Source organism: Alosa alosa, chromosome 13 (genome assembly GCF_017589495.1).
Source record: "Alosa alosa isolate M-15738 ecotype Scorff River chromosome 13, AALO_Geno_1.1, whole genome shotgun sequence".
In the NCBI taxonomy this organism is placed as follows: domain Eukaryota; kingdom Metazoa; phylum Chordata; class Actinopteri; order Clupeiformes; family Clupeidae; genus Alosa; species Alosa alosa.
In genome coordinates this window covers 21,700,800-21,726,766 of record NC_063201.1, presented here as the reverse complement: position 1 = coordinate 21,726,766, position 25,967 = coordinate 21,700,800, and the positions used below count along the sequence as shown (strand labels likewise).

The window sequence follows — 25,967 nt, the reverse complement described above, 5'->3', positions numbered from 1 at the left end:
ATTTTTTAAAGTCCTAATTTAGGCCTACGTAAGGTCCGTCTGGCTACACTGAGCTAGCCTACTTGAGCTTGGTTGGCTATACTTTTTCCTCAATATAATGTCAGCGGTGTGAATGTATTTCACCACTCTAACAAAATCTGTGGATATGCGTTCATTTGGGAATCTGTGCATCTCAAAATCCTCTCGTGAATGATCCGCCATTTAACCTTAACAGAGCGGAGCTCAGCCCTATCTAGAGCCGTCTTGTGCTGGTGTGTTTGCACTTTACCGCGCTGGTCGGGGAAACAAATAAACAAACTCGTTAGTGGGACGAGTACATAAGTAGGCCTAGTTCTAAGTTGTGTTTTAGTATTATATGTGCATTACTTTAGCTTGGGTTTTGTATTATTACCTAGAAATATGCTAACCATTCGTGCTTCAGTTCCAGACAGGTTATCATAATAAAGTTATTAAAAAAACCTTCGGCTAACGCTTTCATTTCTGCTGCAGCAGGTTGTGCTAACAGAGTAGACGGACATAAGATACAATCTGAGGAGTTGCAGCTTTATTCAGTTACCCGCAGTTGAAACTAAACCTAAGTCTCCCTCACAAACTCTGATTTGGTCGCTATACTGTAGCTTATTCCAAGCTGAGCCGTTTATGAGCGTTTAGTCCTAAATGAAAACGATTCAAACTCTCACTCACGCCACTCACTCGCAATTCACTGACGTCAGGTTCACTTAAAGGAGCCACACATACTGTAGGGCTAGGCTACTGTTATGTTGTTGACTGCCGTACTATTGAGGACTATTATGAGTTCTGTCCATCATGTGGTGGTAGGTAAAATTACTGCAATAAAATTATGCTTATTAAATGCTTTCCCCAAATCACTTTTCACAAATTTTTTTCAAGAGTAATATTATCGGTTATCGTATCGGTGTTGGCCACAACAAACCAATAAATATCGGTTATCGTTATTGGCCCTAAAATTCCATATCGGTGCATCTCTATCAATTATCATGGTCATGTCAATTAGGCAAAAAAATGTGTGAATATGATTATCTAATCAGGTTTGTATCATATACTGTATTGAAATGAAAAAAGAATAGTCTACATTTCAGTCAAACACAGCAGCCAAATACAACGTAAAAATACATTGTTATAGACTTAAACATAATCTACTTAATCTAACAATTATTTTGGATTCTTACTTAATGACCCATAATTTTGGCAAGGCTTGTTATTAGCGTTGGGCTATTATCCTTATTCTGAAAGGTCTGATTTGCACTGTTACACAGTCATTGTTTTTTTTTTCTTCCCACAATGACATTTTGAGTTCATGATTTCTCTGTTGTATTTTAAGGCAGACCTGATGTTTGAATAAAAATGTGTTTTGGTACAGGTTTTCATTAGTCTATGTAGGCCTACATCCACCCCCGCGAAAACAAAAGCGTCCCGAATTTCGCCACTCTCATCTGGTAGTGTTAATTTACTCTTAGTCTTAGTCTTGTGACGAAATGTCCTTTTTAGTCTTTGTCATATTTAGTCATTCAAATATCATTTTTGTTAGTCAAGTTTTAGTCGACTAAAAGTCTCGTCATTTTAGTCTAGTTTTAGTAAAAAAAAAAACTAAAGGTATCTTAGTCTTAGTCAGTTTTAGTCAACACATTTTAGTCTTTTTTTTTATAACAAATTATTTCTGATTACCATTTGAGTCAAATAGTGTTTCACACATCTCAATTTTCCAACAATATTGTGTGTCCAGAGGGCTACTCGTCTGTTATAATTACTCATTCTGATTTTTTGTCAGTCAGTATGTTTACATGCACAGGTAAGTCGAGCTACAGTTATAGCTCGGCTGGGATTTGACCATAGACAGTAAGATTTGACTGGACCACTGTCATATTTGTAGACCAGTGTTTCTCAAAGTGTGGTCCGGGGATCACTGGTGGTCCGCAAGCTATCCCAAGTAGTCCGCGAGCAGACGTGGTAAAATACAATATAGATGAGTTGTTTGCAATATTGAACCAACTTGCATGTAAAAACAGTTCTGCAACACTAATTATAGGCTACTGTTGAAGTAGGTCTAATTTGTTTTTTTTAGCTAGGGTTAGTTAAGTTGTCCTGAAACTGAAAAAGTTTGAGAAACACTGTCATAGGCCAAAGTATTAATGTTTTACTCCGCTTCACTAGATGGCGATATGCGCCCAAACACAACACATTCCCCAAACAGACTCTCTATCTTAGCCATAGCTAACTTGCTAGCGAACTTTCCATATTAGCTTACTTGCTAGCAAACTTTGCATCATCAGTCTAACTAGTTAAATAGTTGACATTACATGATGAACATTTTCGTATGGACATTCTGGGGAATGTTAATTTGTATGAGAGAAGCTTCAACTTCTGGGTATGTAGCATTGTGGCATAAAGCTTAGGTAGTTAGCTTGCTAACTCTGGCAGAAATCTTCAGTGTTCTTGTTCCATGTAGTTTCGTGTTGCAGCCATTAGGTTGCAGCAACAGCACGTAGACTAGCCTACAGGAAAGCTGTTAAGCGTATGAACTCATTCGAATATTTTGAAAACATAATAGCTAGATATTCTGTCTTTTCATTTTGTAGACTAAAATGAAGAGAGATTTTATCTTAGTTTTTATTTCATGCAAAACATTTTAGTCTCGTCTTTTTTCACAACAATAATGCATCTTAAGATAGTCTTAGTCAGTGTTTCAGGACATTACTGCCGTCTCGTCATCGTCTCGTCTTAGTCATGAAAAAAAAGGTTGTTGACGAACATATTTCCTCTCGTCTCGTCTGACGAAATTAACACTATCATCTGGTCACCCTAATACTACTATAATTCAAAATGATAGGTTTAACTCATCTTAGAGGTCCATGAAACTTGTTAAAATTTGTCAAATCATTATTGGTACATTACTTGTCTTCTTTACTTGTAATCTTTATCAGCTTCACTGTGGAATATTCAGGGCATTAATTCATCCAGCTTTGGTTGTAAAACTAAAGCCCTGGAATTGAAGAAAAGCATTCAAAACACAGATATAATAATTCTCCAAGAAACATGGCGCAAAACTGATGAAGTGACTCTCTGTCTCACAGGATATTGTGAAATAGCCATTTCCTCCAGAAAACACGTAAAAGTCACACGTGGAAGAGATTCGGGAGTCATAATTATTTGGCTGAAATTAGAAATAGCCGAATACATTACTACAATCAAAAAAAAAGAATCACATATCTGGCTTACAATTGACAAAAAACTAACACAGACAACAAATGATATATTCCTCTGCTCTGTACATTCCCCCCTCTGAATCTCCCTACTATAATGAAGAGATTTCAAAACTCTCCACAGTCAGATCAACTACTTTCAGGCCGAGGGTAAAGTGTTGATCTGCAGAGACCTAAATGCCAGGACAGGATCTTTAGCCGACTACAACTCAGATGAAGGTAATAACCATATATTCGGCAGCGGTTATCCATCAAACATGGTAAACTTTGCCCGTAATACTTTTGACAAATCAGTCAATAAAAATAGTAAATTGCTCATCAAGCTCTGTAAAAGCTTTGGTCTGTACCTGCTCAATGGTAGGGTGCGAGGGGACTCATTAGGGAGATATACCTACAGCTCACCACTTGGCTGCTCAACAGTTGATTATATGATTGGACCTATTCACTTTCAAAGCATTCACGGTCAAACCACTAACACCTCTGTCAGACCACAGTCAAATTACTATGTATCTTAAAATGAGCGAAAATACCCACACACACAAAAGGCCCATACCTGTAGTGCTGCACAGCACTAGAGACACCTACAGATGGGCCCATAACCGCAAAGAGGAGTACATGAAAGCTTTTTGTCAACCTAAAGTGGGTTCTCAAATAGAAACATTTTTAGCAAATACTTACCTGCATAATAAAGAGGGCGTAAACCATGCAGCCGAATGACTAAACAACATTTTCCATTACCTGGCAACCATTTCTAATCTTAAAACTACAAAAAAATCCTATAGGAATAAACAAGAAAAGGAAAAATGGTTTGATCAAGATTGCAAAATCATGAGGGAAAAAACTTAAAAAAAAAAAATCTTAAAAGCTTAAACAATACAAAAACACACTCAGAAAGAAGAGGGAACAGTTCACAAAAAAACAATTAGAGACAATTGAAGAATCTCTCAATTCAAATAATTTCTGGAATAAATGTAACAAAAAGCAACACGAGGAACTTGCCATCCAAAATGGAAGAGTATGGAAAAGTCACTTTGAAAACCTCTATGGAAAACACAGCATGAACCCAGAACAAACCCAAATTTACCAAAAAATGATTGACATGGAAAACACAATAAATAAATATCAAAACCCACTAGACTACCCAGTTACAGAAAATGAACTAACAGAAAAACTCAAAGGCTTGCAGCCAAAAAAGGCAAGCGGCCCTGATGGCATCCTCAATGAAATTACTAAAAATGCAAGCCACAATTTTCATCTGGCTATTCTAAAACTGTTCAACTTAGTTCTGAGTGTTGGATACTTCCCTGATGTCTGGAATGAAGGACTCATTACACCCCTTTTCAAAAGTGGAGACAGATTCGACCCTAATAACTACCGGGGCATTTGTGTAAACAGTAATCTGAGGAAGTTATTTTGTAGCATTTTAAAAATAGAATAAAAAGCTTCCTTATCGAGCATGATGCCCTGAGTAGAAGTCAAATTGTTTTTTTTTTACCAAAATGTAGAACATCAGATCATATTTTCACCCTACACACCTTAATAAATAAATATGTAAACCAAAATAAAACAATAGAATATTTGCTTGTTTTGTAGATTTCCAGAAGGCCTTTGATTCTACTTGGCATGATGGCCTATTTTGTAAACTTATTGAATCTGGTGTAGGGGGAATAACATACAACATAATAAAAACAATGTACTTAAACAACAAATGTGCAATTAAAATTGGAAACAAACAAACAGAATTCTTAACTCAAGAACGGGGTGTGAGACAGGGCTGTCCTCCATCACCGACCCTCTTCTATTAATGAATTGGCAAAAAGACTCCGAACAGTCAGCAGCTCCTGGCCTCCTATTAAATGACTCCGAAATCAAATTTCTTCTTTTTGCGGACAACTTGGTTCTGCTGTCTCCAACAGAAGAGGGTCTACAGCAGAACCTAAATGTCCTGCATAAGTTCTGTCAGACCTGGGCCCTGACTATTAACCCACAAAAAACAAAAATACTAACCTTCCAGAAAAAATCCAGACATCAGGGAAATAAATTAACCCTTGGTACATATGCAATCGAACAAGTAGAAAGTTACACCTACTGTACCTTGGGCTAAAAATCAGTTCAACTGGTAATTTCAACTTGGCCGTGAATGATTTGAAAGAAAAAGCAAGAAGGGCGTTCTATGCAAGGGGTTCCCAAAGTGGGGGTCGTGGGACGGCGAGGGGTGGGTCGCGAAATGATTTCCATAAATCAAATAAATTTGGGGAAAATAAAATTCAGAAAAATTATGACTGGATAAGATCACCATTCACTGTAACCACCGCAAGTCATCTTTTAGCCGGCATTGAGGACGCACTGGTTGAGCTGTCATGTGACCGCACTTTAAAGACAGATTTTGCTGAGTTATGGATTTCAGTCGAGAGGGAATATCCACAGCTATCCAAGGCCGCGATGGACGTACTGACGCCGTTTGGCTCCACATGCCTGTGCGAAAAGACTTTCTCTGCACTGACATATATTAAAAACAAATACAGATCGCGTCTAAATGTGGAGGATGATTTCCGTGTGGCCGCCTCCACAATTAAACCAAGAATGGACTCGCTGTGTTCCATCTCATTAGATGAGATTAATGCTGAAACATAGTTGCCAAAATGTAAATTTGCGCAGCAACAATATATGTTTACAACAGTTTGTGGATATTACCCTGACTGAGATATTCTTCCACACCAAAGAGGTTTTTGTACATTAAAATATTGTTTCCAAAATCATCAACTCGTAACAGGGTGAACGGCACTGCATTCTCTTCGCGACCCTCTATCGGCTATAACCGCACTATGCAAGTTTGCCAGATCGGGTAGCGGATCTGTAGTTCGATGGAATGAGACATAAGAAACTACACATTTGACTTGCTTCTGATGTCGCAATACATCATACTTTCATAAAATCATGCAACGTACTCTAACTTTTTCTGTAGACATTATTTCCAAAGCCAGTGCTGGATAAACAAATAGCGTCGTCATGACAGGAAAAAGTGCTTTGGTGTTGCTTTTAAAATGGAAATTAAAGTAATGTTTCAAAGTTGCACTCATGTTACATGGATATTATTTTTTGACTAAGGTATTCTGCTTTTATGATATAGTAAAGTTCTATATGTAAAATCATAACAGGCTGCTCTTTTCTTTTGTGTTGTCATTAAGCCCGTGTTTGGATAAGCCTAGTGCGTATGGCCGGTGCGCACATTTTATTTTATTTTTTGAGTCACATCCAGGGATAGTGGGGGTCGCCAGTCTCTGACACGGTTATTTTGGGGGTCGCGGGTTAAAGTTTGGGAACCCCTGTTCTATGCCATCAAAAAAACTATTCAATTTGACATACCCATTCAGATCTGGCTCAAAATATTTCAAACAGTTATCGAACCAATTTCATTATACGGCAGTGAAGTGTGGGGTCCTCTTATGTACAATGGATTTGAAAAATGGGACAAATGCCCAATCGAAACCCTGCATGCAGAGTTCTGTAAAAGTATCCTCAAGGTACAGAGGAACACACCTAACAATGCATGCAGGGCTGAATTAGGCCAATACCCTTTACTAATTAAAATTGAAAAAAGAGCTATCAAATTCTTCGAACATCTCAAACCAGGGGCCCCCAACTCCTATTGTTATAAAGCCCTAAAAAGCCAAGAGATGAGTGTAAAAACAAGTCCTCTCATCCAGCTAGTCCTGAGACTCACACATACTAATAGTAACAATTCTCAAACAATTTGGCCTAAACAAATTATAAATGCAGGAAAAACAAAATTACTTATCATATTGGACTGAAACAACAAAAAGACAAAATAAACTTCAATGTTATTTGGCCCTAAACAGAGAGTACACTGTGGCAGACTACCTATCCACAGTCACTGATACCAGACAGAGAAAAACCTTAACCAGGTACAGACTAAGCAATCACAGTCTGGCTATTGAGAAGGGCAGACACAGGCAAACCTGGCTGCCCAGAGAAGACAGGCTGTGCACCAATTTCAACCAAGGTGCCATAGAAACAGAGCTTCACTTCTTGGCTGAATGCTGCCAATGGAAAGAGATACGAGATCAATTCTTTCCTAAATTCAGAGAAATGCATCCAGACTTTAAGGATCCAAGTCTAAGAATACTATTAGGAGAGGAACAAAAGAGTGCAAGATATATAGATGCTTGCCATAAACAAAGGGAGTCACTTCATCAGTGAAGCACACAAAAAGTCAAATACACACACACACACACTCCAACCACACCATCACATCCACACACACACACACTGCCGTTGCAGTAATGTATGATGCATGATGTTTTGTTTTATGTCTTTACACACTACTACGTACATGTATGCTTTGGCAATACAAATTGTATTTTTTGTCATACCAATAAAGCTCAATTGAATTGAAAAGTGAATTGAATTAACAGAGAGAGAGAGAGAGACAGAGAGAGAGAGACAGAGAGAGAGAGAGAGAGAGAGAGAGAGAGAGACAGAGAGAGAGAGACAGAGAGAGAGAGAGACAGAGAGAGAGAGAGAGAGAGAGAGAGAGAGAGAGAGAGACAGAGACACAGAGAGAGAGACACAGAGAGAGAGAGACTATTAGGAGAAGGAGATAAAGCATATCTTGCTGCCCAATATGTATTAACATGCCACAATCTGAGGGACAATGAGTGACATATCGACAAATAAACAGACACACTGCATCATACACTGCATTTTATTTTACTTTTACCTATTTATTTTATTCTTATGAAAATCTACTGACATGTACTGTATGTGTTCAGATTTATTGTATAACTGCTTTGGCAATATAAGTGAGCTTGTCATGCTAATAAAGCATTCTTGAATTGAATTGAGACAGAGAGAGAGAGAGAGAGAGAGAGAGAGAGAGAAAGACCGGGAGAGAGACAAGAGACAGAGAGAGCCAGACAGGGAGGGAGAGAAACAGACAGAGAGAGAGAGAGGGAGGGAGAAAGACAGACAGACAGACAGAGAGTCCTTTTCCTTCCTACATTTCACTGTATTATTTTGCCTAATTAGTATACATTTTTATTTTTTTTTACCTTTGTTTTGATTTGTATTATTTAAATCTGTACAATTACCCCACATGTGTAAGCTTTGGCAACACATTTTTTTTTTGTCATGCCAATAAAGCTAATTTGAATTGAATTGAGAGAGAGACCGGGAGAGGGACAGAGAGACAGTTAGTCAGAGAGAGAGAGAGACAGACCCAGAGACAGAGAGAGACAGAGTGCTAGTCATTTCAATCAGTTTGTGATCTCTACTTTCCAAAACTTGATGAGAAACACCCTGAATTTAGTTCTTTACCAAACCTAAATAAACTACCGTACTTGCTAGGAGAGAGAAACGACAGCTGTCTCATAGCTGCACAATACATTTTCACCTGCCACCAACTGAGGGACAGTGAGTGATACACACACACACACACACATGCGCGCACGCACGCACACACACACACACACACAAACACGTGTGCAAGGTAATTGCTGTTCCCTTGTTGCCGGGGAACGTGTGGAATGTAAATCATGTGGTCATGTACAGCAGACAGTAAAAAAAGGTTTGTTTGTCTGTCCGTCCATCCATCGGGAAATGTTAGTGCAAAGGGAAAAAAGTTATAAAAGACATGACAGATGGAGCTACTGAAAAGGCTGCCACTTGCGTCGGCGCCTGTGCAATACATTAAAAGAAAATCAATGGAAATGTGAATCCTTTATAACATTGGGAAAAAAGCCCAACCTCAAATGGCCCTTATCTGAATCATTAATGAGACTGCAAAAATGTGTTTGTGTGTGTTTGTGTATGTGTATTTGTGTGTGTCCAGGTGATTGCTGAGACCCGCGTAGCAACGCAGGCCGAGCTGCAGGGCGAGCTGGAGCGCTGGAAGAGGCTGGCCCAGAGCCGCAGTCGTGAGCTGGACACCTTCCGCCTGGAGCTGGACGCCATCCTGGACGTGCTGCGGGAGCTGCAGAGGCAGGGGGTGGTCATCCCGGCCCCCGAGCACACGCGCATACCCTGGAGCAGATGACCACTATCATGGAGATGGATGAAGGGGGTGGTGGTGGTGATGCTCATGGCTGCCCCAGAATGCCCCTCTCCCCCGATGGACATCTTACCCAGTCTTCTCAAATGCCCCTCCAAACCTCACAGGGGTAGGATGGGAGTTTTCTATCCCAGAGCGCAGTGTTGCCCTCTACTCTGGGGGAGATTGTGTGTGTGAGACACCAGCCCAGAGTATTCCTCGTCTGTTGACCCACCCTGCCCCGTCCCCTCCACTCCACACACACTCGCCAGATGAGATGAGATGGAGTGCAGAACACACTCTGTCTCTCGGCATCATAGGTGGTGGGAGTGCAGCTGCAACACCACAGCTGACTGGTCTAATCTTAACACCAAGCAGCACCAGCAGCAGGAGGCCCAGCAAACTCATAGGCTGCATGCAAGCTGTGTGTGTGCGAGCGTGCGTTAAGTGTGTGAGAGACTTCAAAGAGTCTGAGGAACACACTCTCTTCTCAGGTTTGATTTTGCTATGGCCCAGCACAATCAACAATTGCATTTGCAAGTCCATTGAGGTTTTTATATTGGTGCATTGGTGTAGATAGAAATATTTTATTTATTTCTGAAGGAAATCAAGTGTTTTTGATACAAACAAGGCAGAATAAATAGCATTCTTTATTATTTTAATATGTGTATGTCTGTAGCTTTTGTGCAAAAAAGACAATTTCAGCTTCTTTCCTCCATTATTAAATTTCATCCCCCTCCTCACATCCTCACCTTCTTTGAATTTCTCTACCAAGCCAAGACCATTACTTTCACTCAGGGCAATTTGTAGTACTGCACTGGTGGTGTTCTTTTGTATTGTATTACCCAGAAAAAGCTTTCAGCAGGCACACATTCATAAGTAGAGGAACATCAGAACGACGACACAGCTTCCTTAACCCTTAAAGGAGTACCGTCACACTGACGGGAATGTTGGGAAATTAACGTTCTAAAGAATATCTGGGTTCATTGAATTCAACATAGAATTTTAGAACCTTCAATTGTTGCGGAACTTAGAACGTTCAAAAATCTACACCTTTAAGGGTTAATGAACTTACTATTGGCGTATACTTTTTGTCTTCACACCAAAGTGCAAGAGATTTTCAGTTCATGGGAAAGCACTGCTACAACTTGGCTGCCTTTTGATGTCTGCTTGTTCCTGCTGGGTTACACAGAAAGCCTCATTACCCGCCTGTGCACAGCTGCTGGATGAAGGCAATTATGTTGTGTTCCTTGTCCTGAGGGGACAGCATGTGGAAGATGGGTTGTGTAGAAATGGCCAGCAAAGCTCAAGTGCTCGTATTTCTCGCTCACTTTAGAAAGCGAATGACATGAGTAAGCTGTATAGCGTTCAGTTCAGACCACGTCTCTCATAGTGTGCGTCAGTGTGTGGTCCATAAATAACTAGTTTGTGTTTCTTCAGGTCAGTGCAGTCTTCCATTATACATGATCCTCCTCTTTTTGGGTGATGTTATTTGACTTATGCTTTTTCTGTTCTTTAGTCAAGGCGTGCTGCACTACTAGCCAAGATCGATGGCAAAACGGAGCATGCACTTGGGCCAGCTTGGGCTGTGGAACCACAAAATGTACACAATTGGGTTACTGTAGCAGCTGGTGTTGAGACAACGTGTGCATTTCCTGTTACATCAAGGTGTGCTGGGATGCCCTATAGGCCAAACTTAGCACTCCTGGTTGAACATCAAATACCTCCCATAAGGTCTTCCAAAAAGCACTTCCCAAATTGTTCATCGGGTTGTAGCCGGGCCAGTTGTATTTCATTGTGACCGCTTGATCTTTTCCACTAGCTTCTACATCTCTGGCCTTCCTCTGATCCTCTCTTGGGAGACCCAGCGAGTGGAACTGAGACCCAGCGAGTGGAACTAACCCCCCCCCCCCCACGCCGCGCGGGCTCGCAGGGCTTTCCACAAATCAAAGCACCATGGCGCTTAGGCAAGAGAGGGATCACATTTAAGCATCCGCACAGTTCCACTCCAGGGAAGTTTCCAAGCTCAAAAGGCCTGAAACTGAGGGCAGTCTCAGTGGAGGTGGGGTGGTGGGGGTTGGTCTCGCTGACAAAAATGACCCAGCTCTTAGGCGCCTGCAAGTATTCTTTTCAAAGCCCATACCTCAGTCCACTAGTCTGTACAATTCATGCCGAAAGCGGAGTCCAAGCGCTAGCCATTAGCCCGCTACTCCAGGACGTGGTCACCGTTGGTGCCAGTCGGACCCCTGCCTTCCCTGTCTAGGATCAGAGGGGGGTCCATGAGCAGAAGGTCATCGTCCCCCAGCGTCGAACTCAGCTCGGTATTCACAAAGTTAGGGATGTTGAAGTGCGCCAGGAATGTCGACGGGTCTCTCTCGGGGAGCGACGCACCCCCGCTGACCCATGCCTCCTGCACGAGCCCCGCTAACTGGCTGCCGATGACCGAGGAGCGGGCACCGCTGCCTCGGACCCCGCCGAGGTGCGTGGTGGTGCCGCTCGAGCACCTGTTGGCAGACTGCTCGTCCTCGTTGATGTAGCAGTGGAAGAGCGAGCGCGACTCGTCCAGCAGGGGGCGCGAGGCACAGGGCTGGCTGCCCTGGTGTTCGGACAGATGGGCCATGTCCTCCCCGCAGCTGGTCAGACACGTGCGCTTCTCACATGGCTCGGAATTCCTGCGGAGAGAAACAGACAATGACAAAAGACAAAGAGCTGTGTGTATGATCTCTTATCCTGTTATATTGCTTAATTAACTATTGGCCATGTAAAGTTGGCTTTGTACCCACACCTTGAAAAGGTGTTTATTTATTTATTTATTTATTTTTTTATATTATTTACACAACTCTGCAAAAAGACTGTATGCCCATAATAGATAGGATAGCATATTTGTATTAATAATGTACACATGGTGTTTTATTTCTGCAGAAAGCCAGCTCCAGGGAGCTCTCCACATATCTCCACATAAAATGTTCCCTTGCACTGCTGCTCCCTCACATGATGGAGGGGGAAACAATATTCAAGCTACATTGCAATAAGAGACAGCACGCAAGGATAACTGCATTGTACACTATTACAAAGATAGTGTGGTGGTAGATTTAGGAAAGATAAAAGATACATTGTTCACCATTGTATTGCTGCATTACATTGTTCCAAATATCTCTGGAGCTCCGCTTCTAGGGACAGGAGCTATAGCACACAAGATGATGGCTGCAAGTCTCCTCATGAATATGGATAGATATTGGATGTACATCACTCTGTTTGATTCATTAGTCACTTACTGCATCTCCTTGCATAATCTGATTTTCATGCAGGATTGACGTTGATGTAGCAGTGGAACTTGATGTAGCAGTGGAAGAGCGAGCCGACCGTCCAGCAGGGCGCGAGGCACAGGGCTGGCTGCCCCTGGTGTTGCCCTGACAGATGGGCCATGTCCTCCCGCAGCTGGTCAGACACGCAAGCTTCTCACATGGCTCCGAATTCCTGCGGAGAGAAAAACAGACAATGACAAAAGACAAAGAGCTGTGTGTATGATCTCTTATCCTGTTATATTGCTTAATTAACTATTGGCCATGTAAAGTTGGTTTTGTACCCACACCTTGAAAAGTGGTGTTTATTTATTTATTTATTTATTTTTTATATTATTTACACAACTCTGCAAAAAAAAGACTGTATGCCCATAATAGATAGGATAGCATATTTGTATTAATAATGTACACATGGTGTTTTATTTCTGCAGAAAGCCAGCTCCAGGGAGCTCTCCACATATCTCCACATAAAATGTTCCCTTGCACTGCTGCTCCCTCACATGATGGAGGGGGAAACAATATTCAAGCTACATTGCAATAAGAGACAGCACGCAAGGATAACTGCATTGTACACTATTACAAAGATAGTGTGGTGGTAGATTTAGGAAAGATAAAAGATACATTGTTCACCATTGTATTGCTGCATTACATTGTTCCAAATATCTCTGGAGCTCCGCTTCTAGGGACAGGAGCTATAGCACACAAGATGATGGCTGCAAGTCTCCTCATGAATATGGATAGATATTGGATGTACATCACTCTGTTTGATTCATTAGTCACTTACTGCATCTCCTTGCATAATCTGATTTTCATGCAGGATTGACGTTGATGTAGCAGTGGAACATTTGGCTGTGGTTTAATCAGTGTTGGGGAAGCTCCATAAAAAGCACAATTTTGCAGGCTGCCAATTACTTCACACTGGAAGCTAAGCTAACATCTACTTTGGTTGCTGGTACTTGGCAACAATATCTAGAGAGAGAAAGTAAAAACCTAGCATTTGTTGGTGATAACCAGCATCATGCATTGCATACATGTTGACCAACATGTTCGAACAGGAAACCTATTAAATCGAACTATATATTATCTATTTATTAATCCTTTTTTGTGCCATGTTTTCACTTAATGTTATATTGTCTGGTAGGACAAAAACATATACAGTATAACCCTAATTCCTCTGGTCAGCTGTTGTCTCACTTCGTCTGCTGTCTGTAGATGGTCAGACTACCTCCATCCACCTGTTTTAACCTGATGGTAATTTTGTCTGTCATCACAAGTGATTGCTTGCATTACACGCATAACAAGAACAACATTTAATTCATTAGTGTCCATGGCAGAGCAGTGTGTCCTAGACAAGAGGCCGCTCATATTGTTCACTCTGAAGAGCCGACTATAAACCAGCTGTTGCGCAACGGACACATCACTATTACAGTAAGGGCTTCTACATACTCGACGCACCCATAGACAGTAAAAGAAAGGACGCACCCGACCGGTAGCGCGACAACGTGACGTCAAAATGACGTAGATCTTGCTGGCGCGCCAGGATTGAAGCCAGGTAGCGCGAGGTTACATCAAAGATTCCGCCTTAACAATCTTTGGTTACATTCTCTGGCACCACTCTTTTTTTTTGTTTTTTTCAGACGAGCGCGACAAGGCTGAAACAGGAAGATGGACTAGTTCGAGGGCAAGCGAGAGTTGCAGTGTTTTGTTACGGTCGTGAATTTTTAATAGTTTGCTGGATAAGTTAACAAAGTTACCAGTGAGAGTTGCAACACATGAAATTAAGAGGAAAGAATAGAAACGATTTATTTTCAAACAAAGGATATCTATTAAGGCCTGAACAAAATCTCGTTCCACTTCAGGAAATTACACTCAGCCAGCTGCTAGCTAGCTAGCCAGCTAATTAAACAGTTTAAATTATTAAAATTTCCCTCGGGGTGACTAAAGTATCTATCTAATATATCCATCTACCTGTGCACACACCTTGGGAACTAGATGATAATGATGATGGTAGTTGTGAATAGTAGCAACCAAAGTCTGAAGTACCATCACAGAGGCTAGCTAGGTAGCTACAGAGAATGTCTGTTACTTTTTTTAAAGTAATTTGAATATTGGTATCTAGGGGCGCTCGCGGGCGAGTCCAGAATGGGAGGCTAAAGCTGTACCCATAGACAAAAGAAAGGCTGTACCCCTCAAAATCCACTTTGGTTGATTTTTTTTAAAGTAATTTGAATATTTTTTTAAAGTCACTTAAAGGAGAATTCCAGTGTGATATTGACCTAAAGTGTGTTGAAACATGATACCGAGTGTGAACGTATGTCTCATAGCCCATCTCGGCTTGTCCCCTGCACTCCAAAATCTGGCGCTAGTTAGCTGATGCTACCAACAGCTTTTTCAATGGTGATGCTTCGGCATCGGGCTAGCCATGCAAATAAATCACTGTTTTACACCATTTACGAGGCTCATTTGTATCTCCACACTTCATTGGTAGACTTCCAAGGGCCCTGACATTTAAAACGAGACATTGAGAACTTTGAAAAAGCACTGGTAGTTTACTTACAAGACGATTTATGCAGACAGTATCTTCACTAAGTTTAGCGTTTGCAGCCATCTTGAATTTAGTCACGACGATAAGTCGAGCGATGAGTAAGAATGAACAGGTATGATAAGGGATCAGATTCCAAAAATAATTCCGTGGAAATGCATGGATTCCAGTTGCTGCTACTGGAAGAAACTGGAATCCATGCATTTCCACAGAATTACGACGTATAAATGGTTACGGCGCTTCTGTGACGTCACATTGTCGCGCTACAGGTCGGGTGCGTCCTTTCTTTTACTGTCTATGGGTGCGTCGAGTATGTGGGACGTTTAATAGTGGGCCTCCACCACACATTACTATTAATAGTGGGCCGGAGGCCCGCACACCTCAACTTCCTCCACCCAGCTGAGAAAACACAGATTAATGCCCCTGCCTCCTCTCTTCCTCAGCACAGAAGGGCCGTGAGCGTAGCATCGCCTGGGATGGCATGGCTCATCATTTTTGCGACAAGCAATGAAGACACCCTTAAGCAAAACTATAACCAAAACTGCAAACTACTTCAAAAGCAATTTAAGCCTGTTGAGAGCATTTGTAAATAGGCTACACATTGCAAAGTTGCTGTCTGTTTTTAAAGCCTTGTTCATGATCTAATACAAGATTGATGATTCAAATCACAAAGTTACTGCCTGTTTTTAAAGCCTTATTTGTGATCTTATAGTGCATGATTGTTGATTCAGAGCACAATGTGGCTTTTGGGCTGCTGGGGCACTACAGGGTGTGAGGATAGAGATAACGCCTGCAGGGTTTCTGGTACACTTCCTGAATGCTACTGGTCAGTTACTCACTGGGCATATGCATAGTTGCTGCCTGGCTTTTTTTTTTAAGCATCAGTCAGTGTGATAGGCCTACAATGTGTACTTTAGGCAGTCTTGGACCTGGTGTGGCATATTAAACTATGAGCCAAGTTGCCTCGCACAAAGAATAGTTTGCTGCAAGAATTAATGAGCATAGCAGCCAGCCACTCAGCAAATCTGCTCAGACGAGATCAATGATTACATTATAAGAGTGTTCATTTAATGAACGAACGGTCAGCTACCCACAGAATTGAGCTGAGGAGGTTAAACTGTGTGATTATGGCAGAGACTGTGTGTGTATGTCGTGCGTGCTTACTCTGGGTGCGGAGCTCCCGTCTTGGTCAGTAAGGTGAGGACAAAAAACATGAAAATCACAAACACAGCCAGGCCCACCCAGAATCCGATCACAATGGAATCTGCAATAATACACAGCACACATCCTTCAGTGCAAACAGCTCAGGGTTGGGAGCTTCATAAGTCTACATTTCAACAAACACTGATACCAGTGATTGAGTGTTGAAGCATAGGTCAACTAAAATGTTATATTTTTAAGAATTCCACATATAGGCCAATCTTATTTAAAGATATTTAAATATTAGTACAAAAAAAAAGATGATTGGTCTTCTCTTCAGCATGACTTTAACCTTCCTCTTCTTTAAAAGAGGTGAGACAGACAGGCAAGGCATAAGATGAATAGGTTTTGTTATTTTGTCTGCATTTATCCCAATCCGTGAATTAGTGAAACACTGGTAATCTACACCATCTTCTTGCAGTAATATTTTAAATAGGTAAAACTATTTAACGCTAAACTCTGCAAGCATTAGAAAATAAACAGAACAGATAATCTACTCACATCGATGCGCTTTTAGTCCCTCGAAAGACACGGGTTCGTCATCCTCGTAATATTCATATCTCCATTCATAATCTTCGCGGGGGCTTGTATTGGTGATGTTTGATGGCAATGCCGACATCTTCGTAATAGCGAATTACCCCACCAAATCATGTGGGCAAGCCAAACATCAATGAGGAAACGAACTCCACAACAAATTAAAAAAAAGCTCTCAAATAGGCTCGAGACCTGTATCAGAAAAAGCATTCCAAAAAAAAAAAACTTCGCGGGCAGGTGCAAATAGTCTACTGATAGTGATGGTCTATACTGTGGAAATATATCTTATCCATATTGTATTTATATAGAACAGGTATTCCAGCATCAGTGGCTTCAGACAGGTTTACCCTTTTACTGTAGAATGACCGGGGTGGGTGGGGGTTCCCCTTCACCATCCTACCTCAAATGAGTCCTCGAGGCAGTGCGCACTTCTCTTCCCTCTCCGACGGGCAGCTCCAGGTTAGCTTCTGTAGGAGGAGCTTCCGTAGTCCGTACAGCCAAGTGGATAAAACTCTTGTAATACACAACTGGAAGCAACAGCAAACCCTTGACAGACACAGACTATTTTAAGACTGCGAGTAGCCTACCGGCTTCTGTCAAAACGTTATGCATCACTTGTTAAAGAGATAGGTATTGTAGCAATTACACAAAACAATACTAGGAATTCATATTTTCATGTAGTTTTAATTTAATGTAAAATATACAATATAGCAAATAATCACAGACCGCAGATAGTGATTGCTACTGCATATTATATTTATAATTTATTATTTATAATGTAAAGCCAAGAGTATGAACACTGTACTGGACATCATGTGTTTGCACAATACAGAATAAAGAAACATAAAACCATTAACAAAAATATCCTTGTCAAGTGTACATCAGGTTCAAGCACGGGACAAGTCAGACTTCCCAAGAATGCAAGTCATAAAACCTACAATAGATTTTCAGACTGGCACACAACAGCACTTATTTTTATAAGAGCCATTTCCGAACACGGTTATTTTGCCATTGCACAGTCGGCCTGATGTATCCAGGCTTTCAGTCATCCTGGCAGTGACAACAGTAGGACTACATGATTACCACAGCTATAAAAGTTGTTGCCAAGATCACACAGAAATTTAATAGGCAGACTACCGCAGTTGCATCAGATCAGAGCGATTTTTTTTCTTTAGCTAGAATCAGACTTTGGCAGTAACAGTCATGTTTATGTGGGACACTAAAGGTGCCATTCATTCGTTTTTTTGCACTTGCGGTCTCCACTGACCGGTGGCAACAGCTGGGGATTTGAGCCGGTGTTTTTTCCCCTCCAGGTGTGTAATCTGTTCCGAGCCACTTCACCGGTCCCCAGCGGTCACCTGCTCTGTGTCCCCTGGGTCTCCTTGACCCTTGTTGTGCGTATCCAACAGTGAGCAGTAGAAATAGGACTCCTGATGCAGTTTAGTGGATCAGCAGCAGACAGACCAGAGCGAGCACCAAAACCCTCAGCAGGACCCTCAGTAGGACCCTCAGCAGGACCCTCAGCAGGACCCTTAGCAGGACCCTCAGTAGGACCCTTAGCAGGACCCTCAGTAGGACACTTTATGAGACGGGGAGTATCGGACTCCATTCACAACCCTATGCAGTGCAGTCTGGCCTTGTATAGATTGAGCGGAGCAGAGGTCTCCATCCCTCACTCGGTCTCCTGCCTCCCTCCCTCCCTCCCTCCCTCCCCCGACAGTCTGTCAATGACGCTCCGAGCAGCAGGTCTAAAATAGATTAGATAAAAAAATAAAAATAATAATAGTAATAATATAAGGGGATGTGTTTATGAAAGTTAGTTCAAAGGAGTGTGTGTGTGTGTGTGTGTGTGTGTGTGTGTGGGAAGAGGGGTTCAGCGAGAGAGAGAGAGAGCTACCCGTCTCATCTGCATGCCTTTTGCAGGTGCTAGATAAAAAAAATAAAAAAATCAACAGACATCTCTGCGGCCTCTTACTCTTTTATGAACGGAGATGTCAGTAAGTTGGGAGGGGGAAAAAAGCCAAGCAGAAGGGTAAAAATGAAGAAATCCTCATATATACGACAACGTCTGAATATCTGAATATTTGAGGAGACTGGAGCAAGCATGGGGGGAGGCAGAGCGTTGCTGGAGGGGAATACTAAACAGACAGAGAGACACACACACATACACCCAGAAAGAAAGATAGATAGAGAGAGGAAGAGAGGGAGAGAGAGGAGCTCCCTGGTCGTCATGGGGTTGAAAGATGTTTTTTTCTTCCTTTCTTTGCTCTCTCTCTCTCTCTCTCACACATACATAATGAAATAGAAATAGGGTTGCTTGCCCTTACAGTCACGCACGCACGCACGCACTATCTGGCACACACTCAAGCTATCTGGTGTGTGCCTGTTGATGGCAGGGCTGTGGAAGTCTGTGATTGGAAGAAAGACTTGGTAATGAAAGAGCAGATGCTATGTGAAGGCCCATTTCACTGCTTTGTGCATAGTCCAGAAATCGTACAGAGTATAATCATTCATTAGCATTTACAAGCTTCTTATTTGCCTCTCTCCCTCTCATCTTTCTTTCAGCCACACACACACACACACACACACACGTCTCAGCCCTGAAAGGCATGGATCTCTTCGTCACTGAAGCCCAGGTCTTTTACCAACCTAGCAAGCGAGAGAGAGAGATTGAAGAGAGAGAAAGAGAGAGATTAAAGAGAAGGGGGGGGGATAAGGAAGATGAAATCGAGAAAGCAGAGGGAGAAGACAACAATTTGTTCAGACAACCTAATTCAATTAGATCTTCTCACACTGAATAGCGCCAAAGGGGCTGATTTCACTACATAGAACCCGAGAGTCTCTCAGGAGAAACACATAGAGGATATCTACAGTACACCGCACTGAATTACTATTATGGACACAGAGAACAGATCTCTCATGTATGACCCCATTACCACCGTCACTGTTCATTTTAACTATTGTAATGATCATATTCTGTAAGTTGCTTGGGAAAAAAGCATCAGTTAAATACAATAACCAACTAAATTAGCAGCATTGAGAAACGGCCTTCACTCAGGGCTCCAGACTAACTTTTTGCACTGGTTGCACTGGTGCGCCTAACTTTTTTTCCTTAGGTGCACCAGCACAAAAGTTAGGTGCACCGAAATTTTCAACCACATCACATTTAACACTGCAGCAGGTTCACTTTTTTCCTTAATTACTGTCCTATGACTTATGAATTACAATTCTACAAGAAAAGTAACTTAATGAAGTGTTGGTGCTTTAAGTGCTTCACTGAGCTGAAATTTAAACTTAAAACATCTCAAGATGAATTAAATAAAAATAACAGTGAGTAAATTAACAGTGCACGTCTTTTAAGGGCTTCAGACTGCACATCTCATGGCTCAATGTCTTACATACTATCCTTCATGATCTTTAGGCCTTGGCTAAACCAGCTCGCCATGCTAGCATCTTCCATAGAAATGTATTTGAGCACAATTTAAAGAGATGTTCCAAGTAGCCTGGGGGATTTTTATGTGATTTTGCAATGATGATTGCAATAATCATTTGACAGTCCCACAATGCAATTTACTTTTTAATTTTAGTATTTCTAAATTTTCAATAAGAACATCACTATGGTTAATGCAGTAACGAAATGGTAGGCCTATTATTATAGGCTATTGCAATGACTTGCCATGCTCGATCTAAATGTGTCCATTCAATTCACCGTACACAATGACCACAGTTATACATGCAGGGAATATTCGGGCTTTAAATGTAGCAGCGATATTCGGTTTGTGCCAAATACCGGATTAAATTGATTGATGCCATCAGAATGAGTTTACACAACTCGCGCGCAAAACGAATATTGCTGTTGAAAACCGGGTTACTCCCTGCATGTAACTGCGGTAGGGTGACCACCTGCTAATAAGCCCAAGGGGGGACAAGGGGTATGTTTCTGAGGGACAATGTGGGACACTGCCTGGCGCGGTGATGCCCCCACCTCACGGGCAGACTCACTGATAGTGGTTTACCCATTTCTAGCACATACCACCTTACATGGTATATTAATATGCCCTATTCCCCTAAACATGTGTAATTGCTGATGTATCATGAACAGGCCAACCAATGTGTATTTTTTTTTCTAAATAAAGATTCATAATACTTTGAACATTCAATGAATTGACAGATGCACTTCCACTTACGATTTACTTTAGCGATTTCATTTTATTTATTTTTCATTATTTATTCACTTTACATAAATTATATTGTAAAATTGTAGGATTAACAGGAATTGTAGTTGCTCAACACCACAGGAACAGTAAAAAAAAAAAGTCTTAACTCACAACTCCAGAGGTTCACGGAACAAGAAGGGGGAGGAAGGATGGTGAACTTGCGTGTTAGTAATTCAGGCGCAGGGGAAAAAAAACTGTTCAGTGTTCTGGGTAGCCTAACGTTCACTGTAATGTTGTATGATAAAGACACATTGGGTTTGACTTCCTCCGCAATTACTTTGTTGTATGGAATAAAATAACACTGTATTTGAAAATAACAGACTTTATTTTGTTGTATATATGCCTATATGTGCTTTGGGAATATTTCAACCACCACTTGGCCTAACGTATAGGCTACCGCAGTGGATAACGTTAACGTTAGTGAAGGTAATGGTAACGTTAACACTCTTTCAAGTAGGCCTATGGCTAATGAAATCTCTGATAACAGCTCAATCCACAGCAATGAAATGTATGCTTTGTGTGGTAATGATAGATGTTTGGTAGCCTATTTGTTGTATACTGCTAGGTCCATGATTTCCAGTAAATACAAACATCATTCAAACACTGCTGAAGTAGCTAAATTAAATGTGTGTAATCGGTCGCGGATGTAACTCTTCTCGACTTGTACTTTGTTAAATTTAACATCCCCACAATATAAATGAGAAAACCATGTTAACAAATTACCTACGACGGACCTTACACCTAGGGAGAGGGGGGTGTAATTTAAGTCATAACTTCTGTTACCAGAGCCCGTCTACCGATTCTCTGGTTTTACGTTGAAACTATTCAGTTTGGTGCAACCTGTGTCTGTTATTGAACCAAAGGTAGAGTTTCAATGACACTTTTTCCTCTCTCGAATAGCAGGTCGCACTTTTTTTAGTCGCACTTTTTGAAAAATTAGGTCGCACTCTGGAGCCCTGTCACTGGCAGAGGACATAGTGTACATGTAATGTGTATGTGTACATGTGAAAGAGGTGTACGGTCACTCACCCCACCGCTAGCTCCGTGAAGGCCGTGGGTCCACACACACAAACCAGGCATTTGGAGCCTTCGGGCCGAACCAGGAGGTCGGTGAGCATGGAGGTCTGGACACGCCCTCTCCGCCCTGTCCACGAATCAGAGGGCTCCGAGAGCACATACTCCACCTCGAACCTGAAGAGGACAGGAACACAGGGGGGTGAGAGGAGAATATTCCAGAATTCCGATATTTCCAGCCACTATCCTCAGGCCGGGCCGGGTCCTTGATCAAGCATTTGTGTTTTTTTTTTTTTTTTTTTTTTAAATCATTAGCCTACTTGGGTGGGGAGCTAAAGCTATGCCATAATGAGAAATATTATATATATTTATATATTTTTTTTTAGCAAAGTAGGCCTAAGTAACAAATGTGTACAAAGTTATACAAGTTAGGCTACAAAATGTCATTTGTAATGTCATCTGCGCAACACGTGTCATGCACAGTTTCTCCTCCACCCGCACGCATCACACCGGGCCTGCTGTGCTGTATTGTGTAGCTAAAGTGCAACGTGGAACTTGAAGATGTAAAGTAAAAATAAAAACAGGAGAAATAACTTTGAGCAAGTTTGGAGGAAAGTCGGAGCATTTGTCAGGTATGCTTTGTTGCATGCGTTAAGTAAGGGATAACGGCCGCCGAGGTGTCCTGTTATACGGAATTAATGGACGAGGGCGAGGGGTAAAAAACTCCGACGCGCAGCCTACGCCCGAGTCCATTAATTCCATATAACTGGACACACCTCGAAGGCCGTTATCCCGCTTATCACCCAGTTGCCACTGTAAAGCAAAGGAAACACGCAGTTCCGTTTAAAAAGAAGCTCACTAGTTCAGCTTGTTGTACAACTTTCGTTGGCCCTATAACAGTTAATAGCCACCCCACCAGCCAATCAGAAAAGAGTATGACTTCTCTCCGGGTGATAAATGCGCACAGATGCTCGCCTATGACAGCAAAAAAACAGGGACTTTGAGATGAACAGACACATGAAGCATGCTTGCCATGGCAAAAATAATGAGTCAGCCTTCAATGTCATCTTTTGTCACTTCTCCATGCATACCCCTGAGAGCGAGGCATACTCAAAGAGAAATGCGTTGAGTTTTGCTGCAGGGACATAATATTATGTTGTAAGTGGCTTACGTTTCTTCATTCGGATTCATTCACAATCCATTCCATTCTGAATAAGCCATACAGGCCAAACATACAGGCATGAAAACGGGTCAGGGGTGAAAAAGATGAGAAGGGCGCGTGAAGTGGGAAATGGCCGTTTCATAGCAAAACAGGCGCGAGTGACATTGTTGCCAATAGTGCATAGCTTCCATGGAGTATGAAGTTGCCTAAAACCAGAGATTTATAAAGAAAACAAACTACAAGATGACTAATTTTTACAAAAAAATACTTATTATTTCTTCTTTTTGGCTTGGGCCCACTTGCGCTGTTTGGCAACATGCTTCAGCCTGACCCTCCTCTCCTCCTCAGTAATCTACATGAGTTTTCTTTCTTTCTTTGTGCCTGAAGTTATCAGACATTTCTGAAGGCCTAATGGACACTTCATAGTAGACTATTAGAATAAGTCTGAATATTTGTTGGACCAAACCAGGTAATAAATAAACTTGGGTAAGATAGACTAGGCTTTAATTTGTAAAATTGGTTTGAAATGTTTTAACCTGCAGCTAGGCTACTTACAGATTGTGGCATTGTGCTAGTGTGTCAGGCCACTGAGCGTTTCTTAAAAGACGCCATTACCATGTCAAACACTGTGTTTGTCTCTGAACTCGACAAAACGCAACAGCCCAGTTTAGGAGCATTTAATTAAACTAATTAGTTATTCACATTAGCCTTTGCTGTACTGATAAAGTATGCCTATTTGCTTCACCTTTTGTCGATCTACATGGCTCAAACTGCACATATTCTTCATCAAATGAACTCGTTATGTCTATATTTCTATCCAATATCGCTAACTTTAACAACAGCCTATGCTACGTTGCTACACCAATCTCAACGTCTTTTTCTGACAGAAGTTGAACGTTTCAACTAGCCCACCTGTGACATCAATAAGCATCTCTCCTCGCCGGGCTTCAAAAATACAATATTGCAAGTAGGCTAGCATATGTCAGCAACATGTTGAAGTTCGTTGAGTTTGAACGAGGATGTAAGCAAGCATACAGAGCAAGGGACAGTGAGCAGGTGGAGAGTGTGAGCCTAGTTGAGGCTACATGAGCCTAAAAACTCAGTGGTGGAGCAGGTAGGCTGTGACATGCCATGCTGACTATGATGATTATGATGACTTATTAATTGCGAAAATGTAATGATATGGTAGCCTAATGATAACATGGCCGAGCTGTGATTATAATAACAAATAGCGCAACTTAAATTTTCTAAATGAATGATTTGCAAACCCGGACAGTAAAATAGTGTCAAATCGACATTAATTGTTGGTCAGATTGATCAGTTTCCGTCAGACGCCCAAAATTCAACATCGATGGCATGAGTGGTGGTTCAGTTGGTCTCTCAAAGTAGAGAAGGTTCTATCTTGGAAGGGTTATCATGGTAAAGAAGGGCTTAAAGACTGTAGACTGACGGAAATGTAGGTTACAAAATGTCACGTCATGCACAAGCCAACTAAGCTACAGTATATATATATATAACCTATACGATAGGCTACTGGAAGACACTACAGATAGTTCATGTAGCTGTAGGCCTACTGTTCCAAAATGTACCAGCAATGTAGGTAGGTAGTATAGCCTACAGGAATAAAATATTTCCAGCAACAGCCCTGTTTATTTTGTGTTGTTTCAGTTGTCCTACAGTGATAACTGGTATAAATTACATTAATGTCTAAGAAAATCTGGGTAATTTAACTCTTTACACATAGGCTTCAGTAATTTTTGGTGCTGCTGTAGCCCATTGAATAATTTGAAATGATACTTTGAATTCAAGCAGAAACTCTTCTTTAATGATTGCTTGTTAGCCTACTTGAATATGGAGATCATATGCTCCATGCCTACCTGTGACCAGTCAGAGAGATAACCAATGCGGCCTACATCACTTTTATTGCTCCATGACAGTTGAAAATATATGCATATTTAAAGGTAATGCAAAGATTTTGTATTTAATTAGGTGTGCCCGACCAATTTGACGGCCGCTTGGGCCAAATATGCCAGGGCCGATTTTTGGTCCCAGTCCGTCCCTGCTCGGCACTTCTGTGCACTTGTCAGGAGACTGGGTATATGCACTTCCACAAGCAAACTCAATCTATGAGCAAAAGAAGTGTAATAAAAACAACCACATGTCTCTCCTTCACCCATTCTCCCATGCAAACACAAACAAACTCCACTCACCCACATATCAATAGCAATTCTCATTCACACAGCAATCCCCTATGCCCAGCTGAATGTCAGTGCTAAGAGACGGGTAGATAGCCCACTCCCAGGGCCCTCCGTTCTCTCTCTAATAAGCTTCAGACAGAGAAACAGACACACACACACAGAGACACAGACACAGACACCGCAATTTAAGGGGTCAGACCTTGGAACAGATTCTTCCGGAAACTAATTAATAGAGTCTATGGATTGGGGATGTGTCACTAGTAGCTTACAGAACCAAGGCTCAGGCCAGAGAGCAACAGAGGTTACAAATGTCCCTTGGGCTATCCTAAGACATCCTAGAAGGGTTGGCCAAAAATATCTCAAATAGGAAGTGGACTTTTGAAAGAACTCAAAATGGGTGACCTGCCTGCCCACACAATTAACAGCTAATTCAGAGGCCACCTAAACAACCTCCTAAACGCTTGAAATTTGGTATAGAAGTCCCTTTGTGTGACCCTAAGATATATTGGACGAGGCTCCAAAAAAAAT

General features: G+C 41.6%; 3 protein-coding genes across 10 annotated transcripts in view; 1 reads left to right on the top strand and 2 right to left on the bottom strand.

The window, feature by feature from the left end:
- Nucleotides 1-9,932, top strand: part of cep162 (centrosomal protein 162) — an 86,709-nt gene extending 76,777 nt beyond the window's left edge. For all 7 annotated transcript variants that reach the window (XM_048260724.1, XM_048260722.1, XM_048260723.1 and 4 more), the window contains one exon: nt 9,073-9,932. In XM_048260724.1, coding sequence (XP_048116681.1) covers nt 9,073-9,276 — 204 coding nt within the window. In that variant the 3' untranslated portion in view covers nt 9,277-9,932. The remainder of the gene's footprint in view (nt 1-9,072) is intronic.
- mrap2a (melanocortin 2 receptor accessory protein 2a) lies at nt 9,902-17,166 on the bottom strand. Its single transcript, XM_048260728.1, has 3 exons — nt 16,816-17,166; nt 16,279-16,378; nt 9,902-11,942 (listed from the first exon to the last, which is right to left on the bottom strand). Exons 1-3 carry the CDS (start codon nt 16,931-16,933, stop codon nt 11,477-11,479), a joined length of 684 nt encoding a protein of 227 aa, XP_048116685.1. The 5' UTR covers nt 16,934-17,166; the 3' UTR covers nt 9,902-11,476.
- Nucleotides 17,167-18,563: 1,397 nt separating this feature from the next.
- The window catches only part of LOC125305611 (cytochrome b5 reductase 4), a 39,589-nt gene continuing 32,185 nt past the window's right edge, over nt 18,564-25,967 (bottom strand). For both annotated transcript variants that reach the window (XM_048260458.1, XM_048260459.1), the window contains exons 16-17: nt 22,095-22,256; nt 18,564-19,497 (exon numbers count right to left, since the gene is read on the bottom strand). In XM_048260458.1, coding sequence (XP_048116415.1) covers nt 19,443-19,497; nt 22,095-22,256 — 217 coding nt within the window. In that variant the 3' untranslated portion in view covers nt 18,564-19,442. The remainder of the gene's footprint in view (nt 19,498-22,094; nt 22,257-25,967) is intronic.

Coding starts and splice junctions, on each gene's coding strand:
- mrap2a (XM_048260728.1), bottom strand. CDS start 16,933: ATGTCGGCATTGCCATCAAACATCACCAATACAAGCCCCCGCGAAGAT. Junction 16,379..16,815: donor GGGACTAAAAGCGCATCGAT/GTGAGTAGATTA, acceptor GTATTATTGCAG/ATTCCATTGTGATCGGATTC. Junction 11,943..16,278: donor ACGGGAGCTCCGCACCCAGA/GTAAGCACGCAC, acceptor TTCTCTCCGCAG/GAATTCCGAGCCATGTGAGA.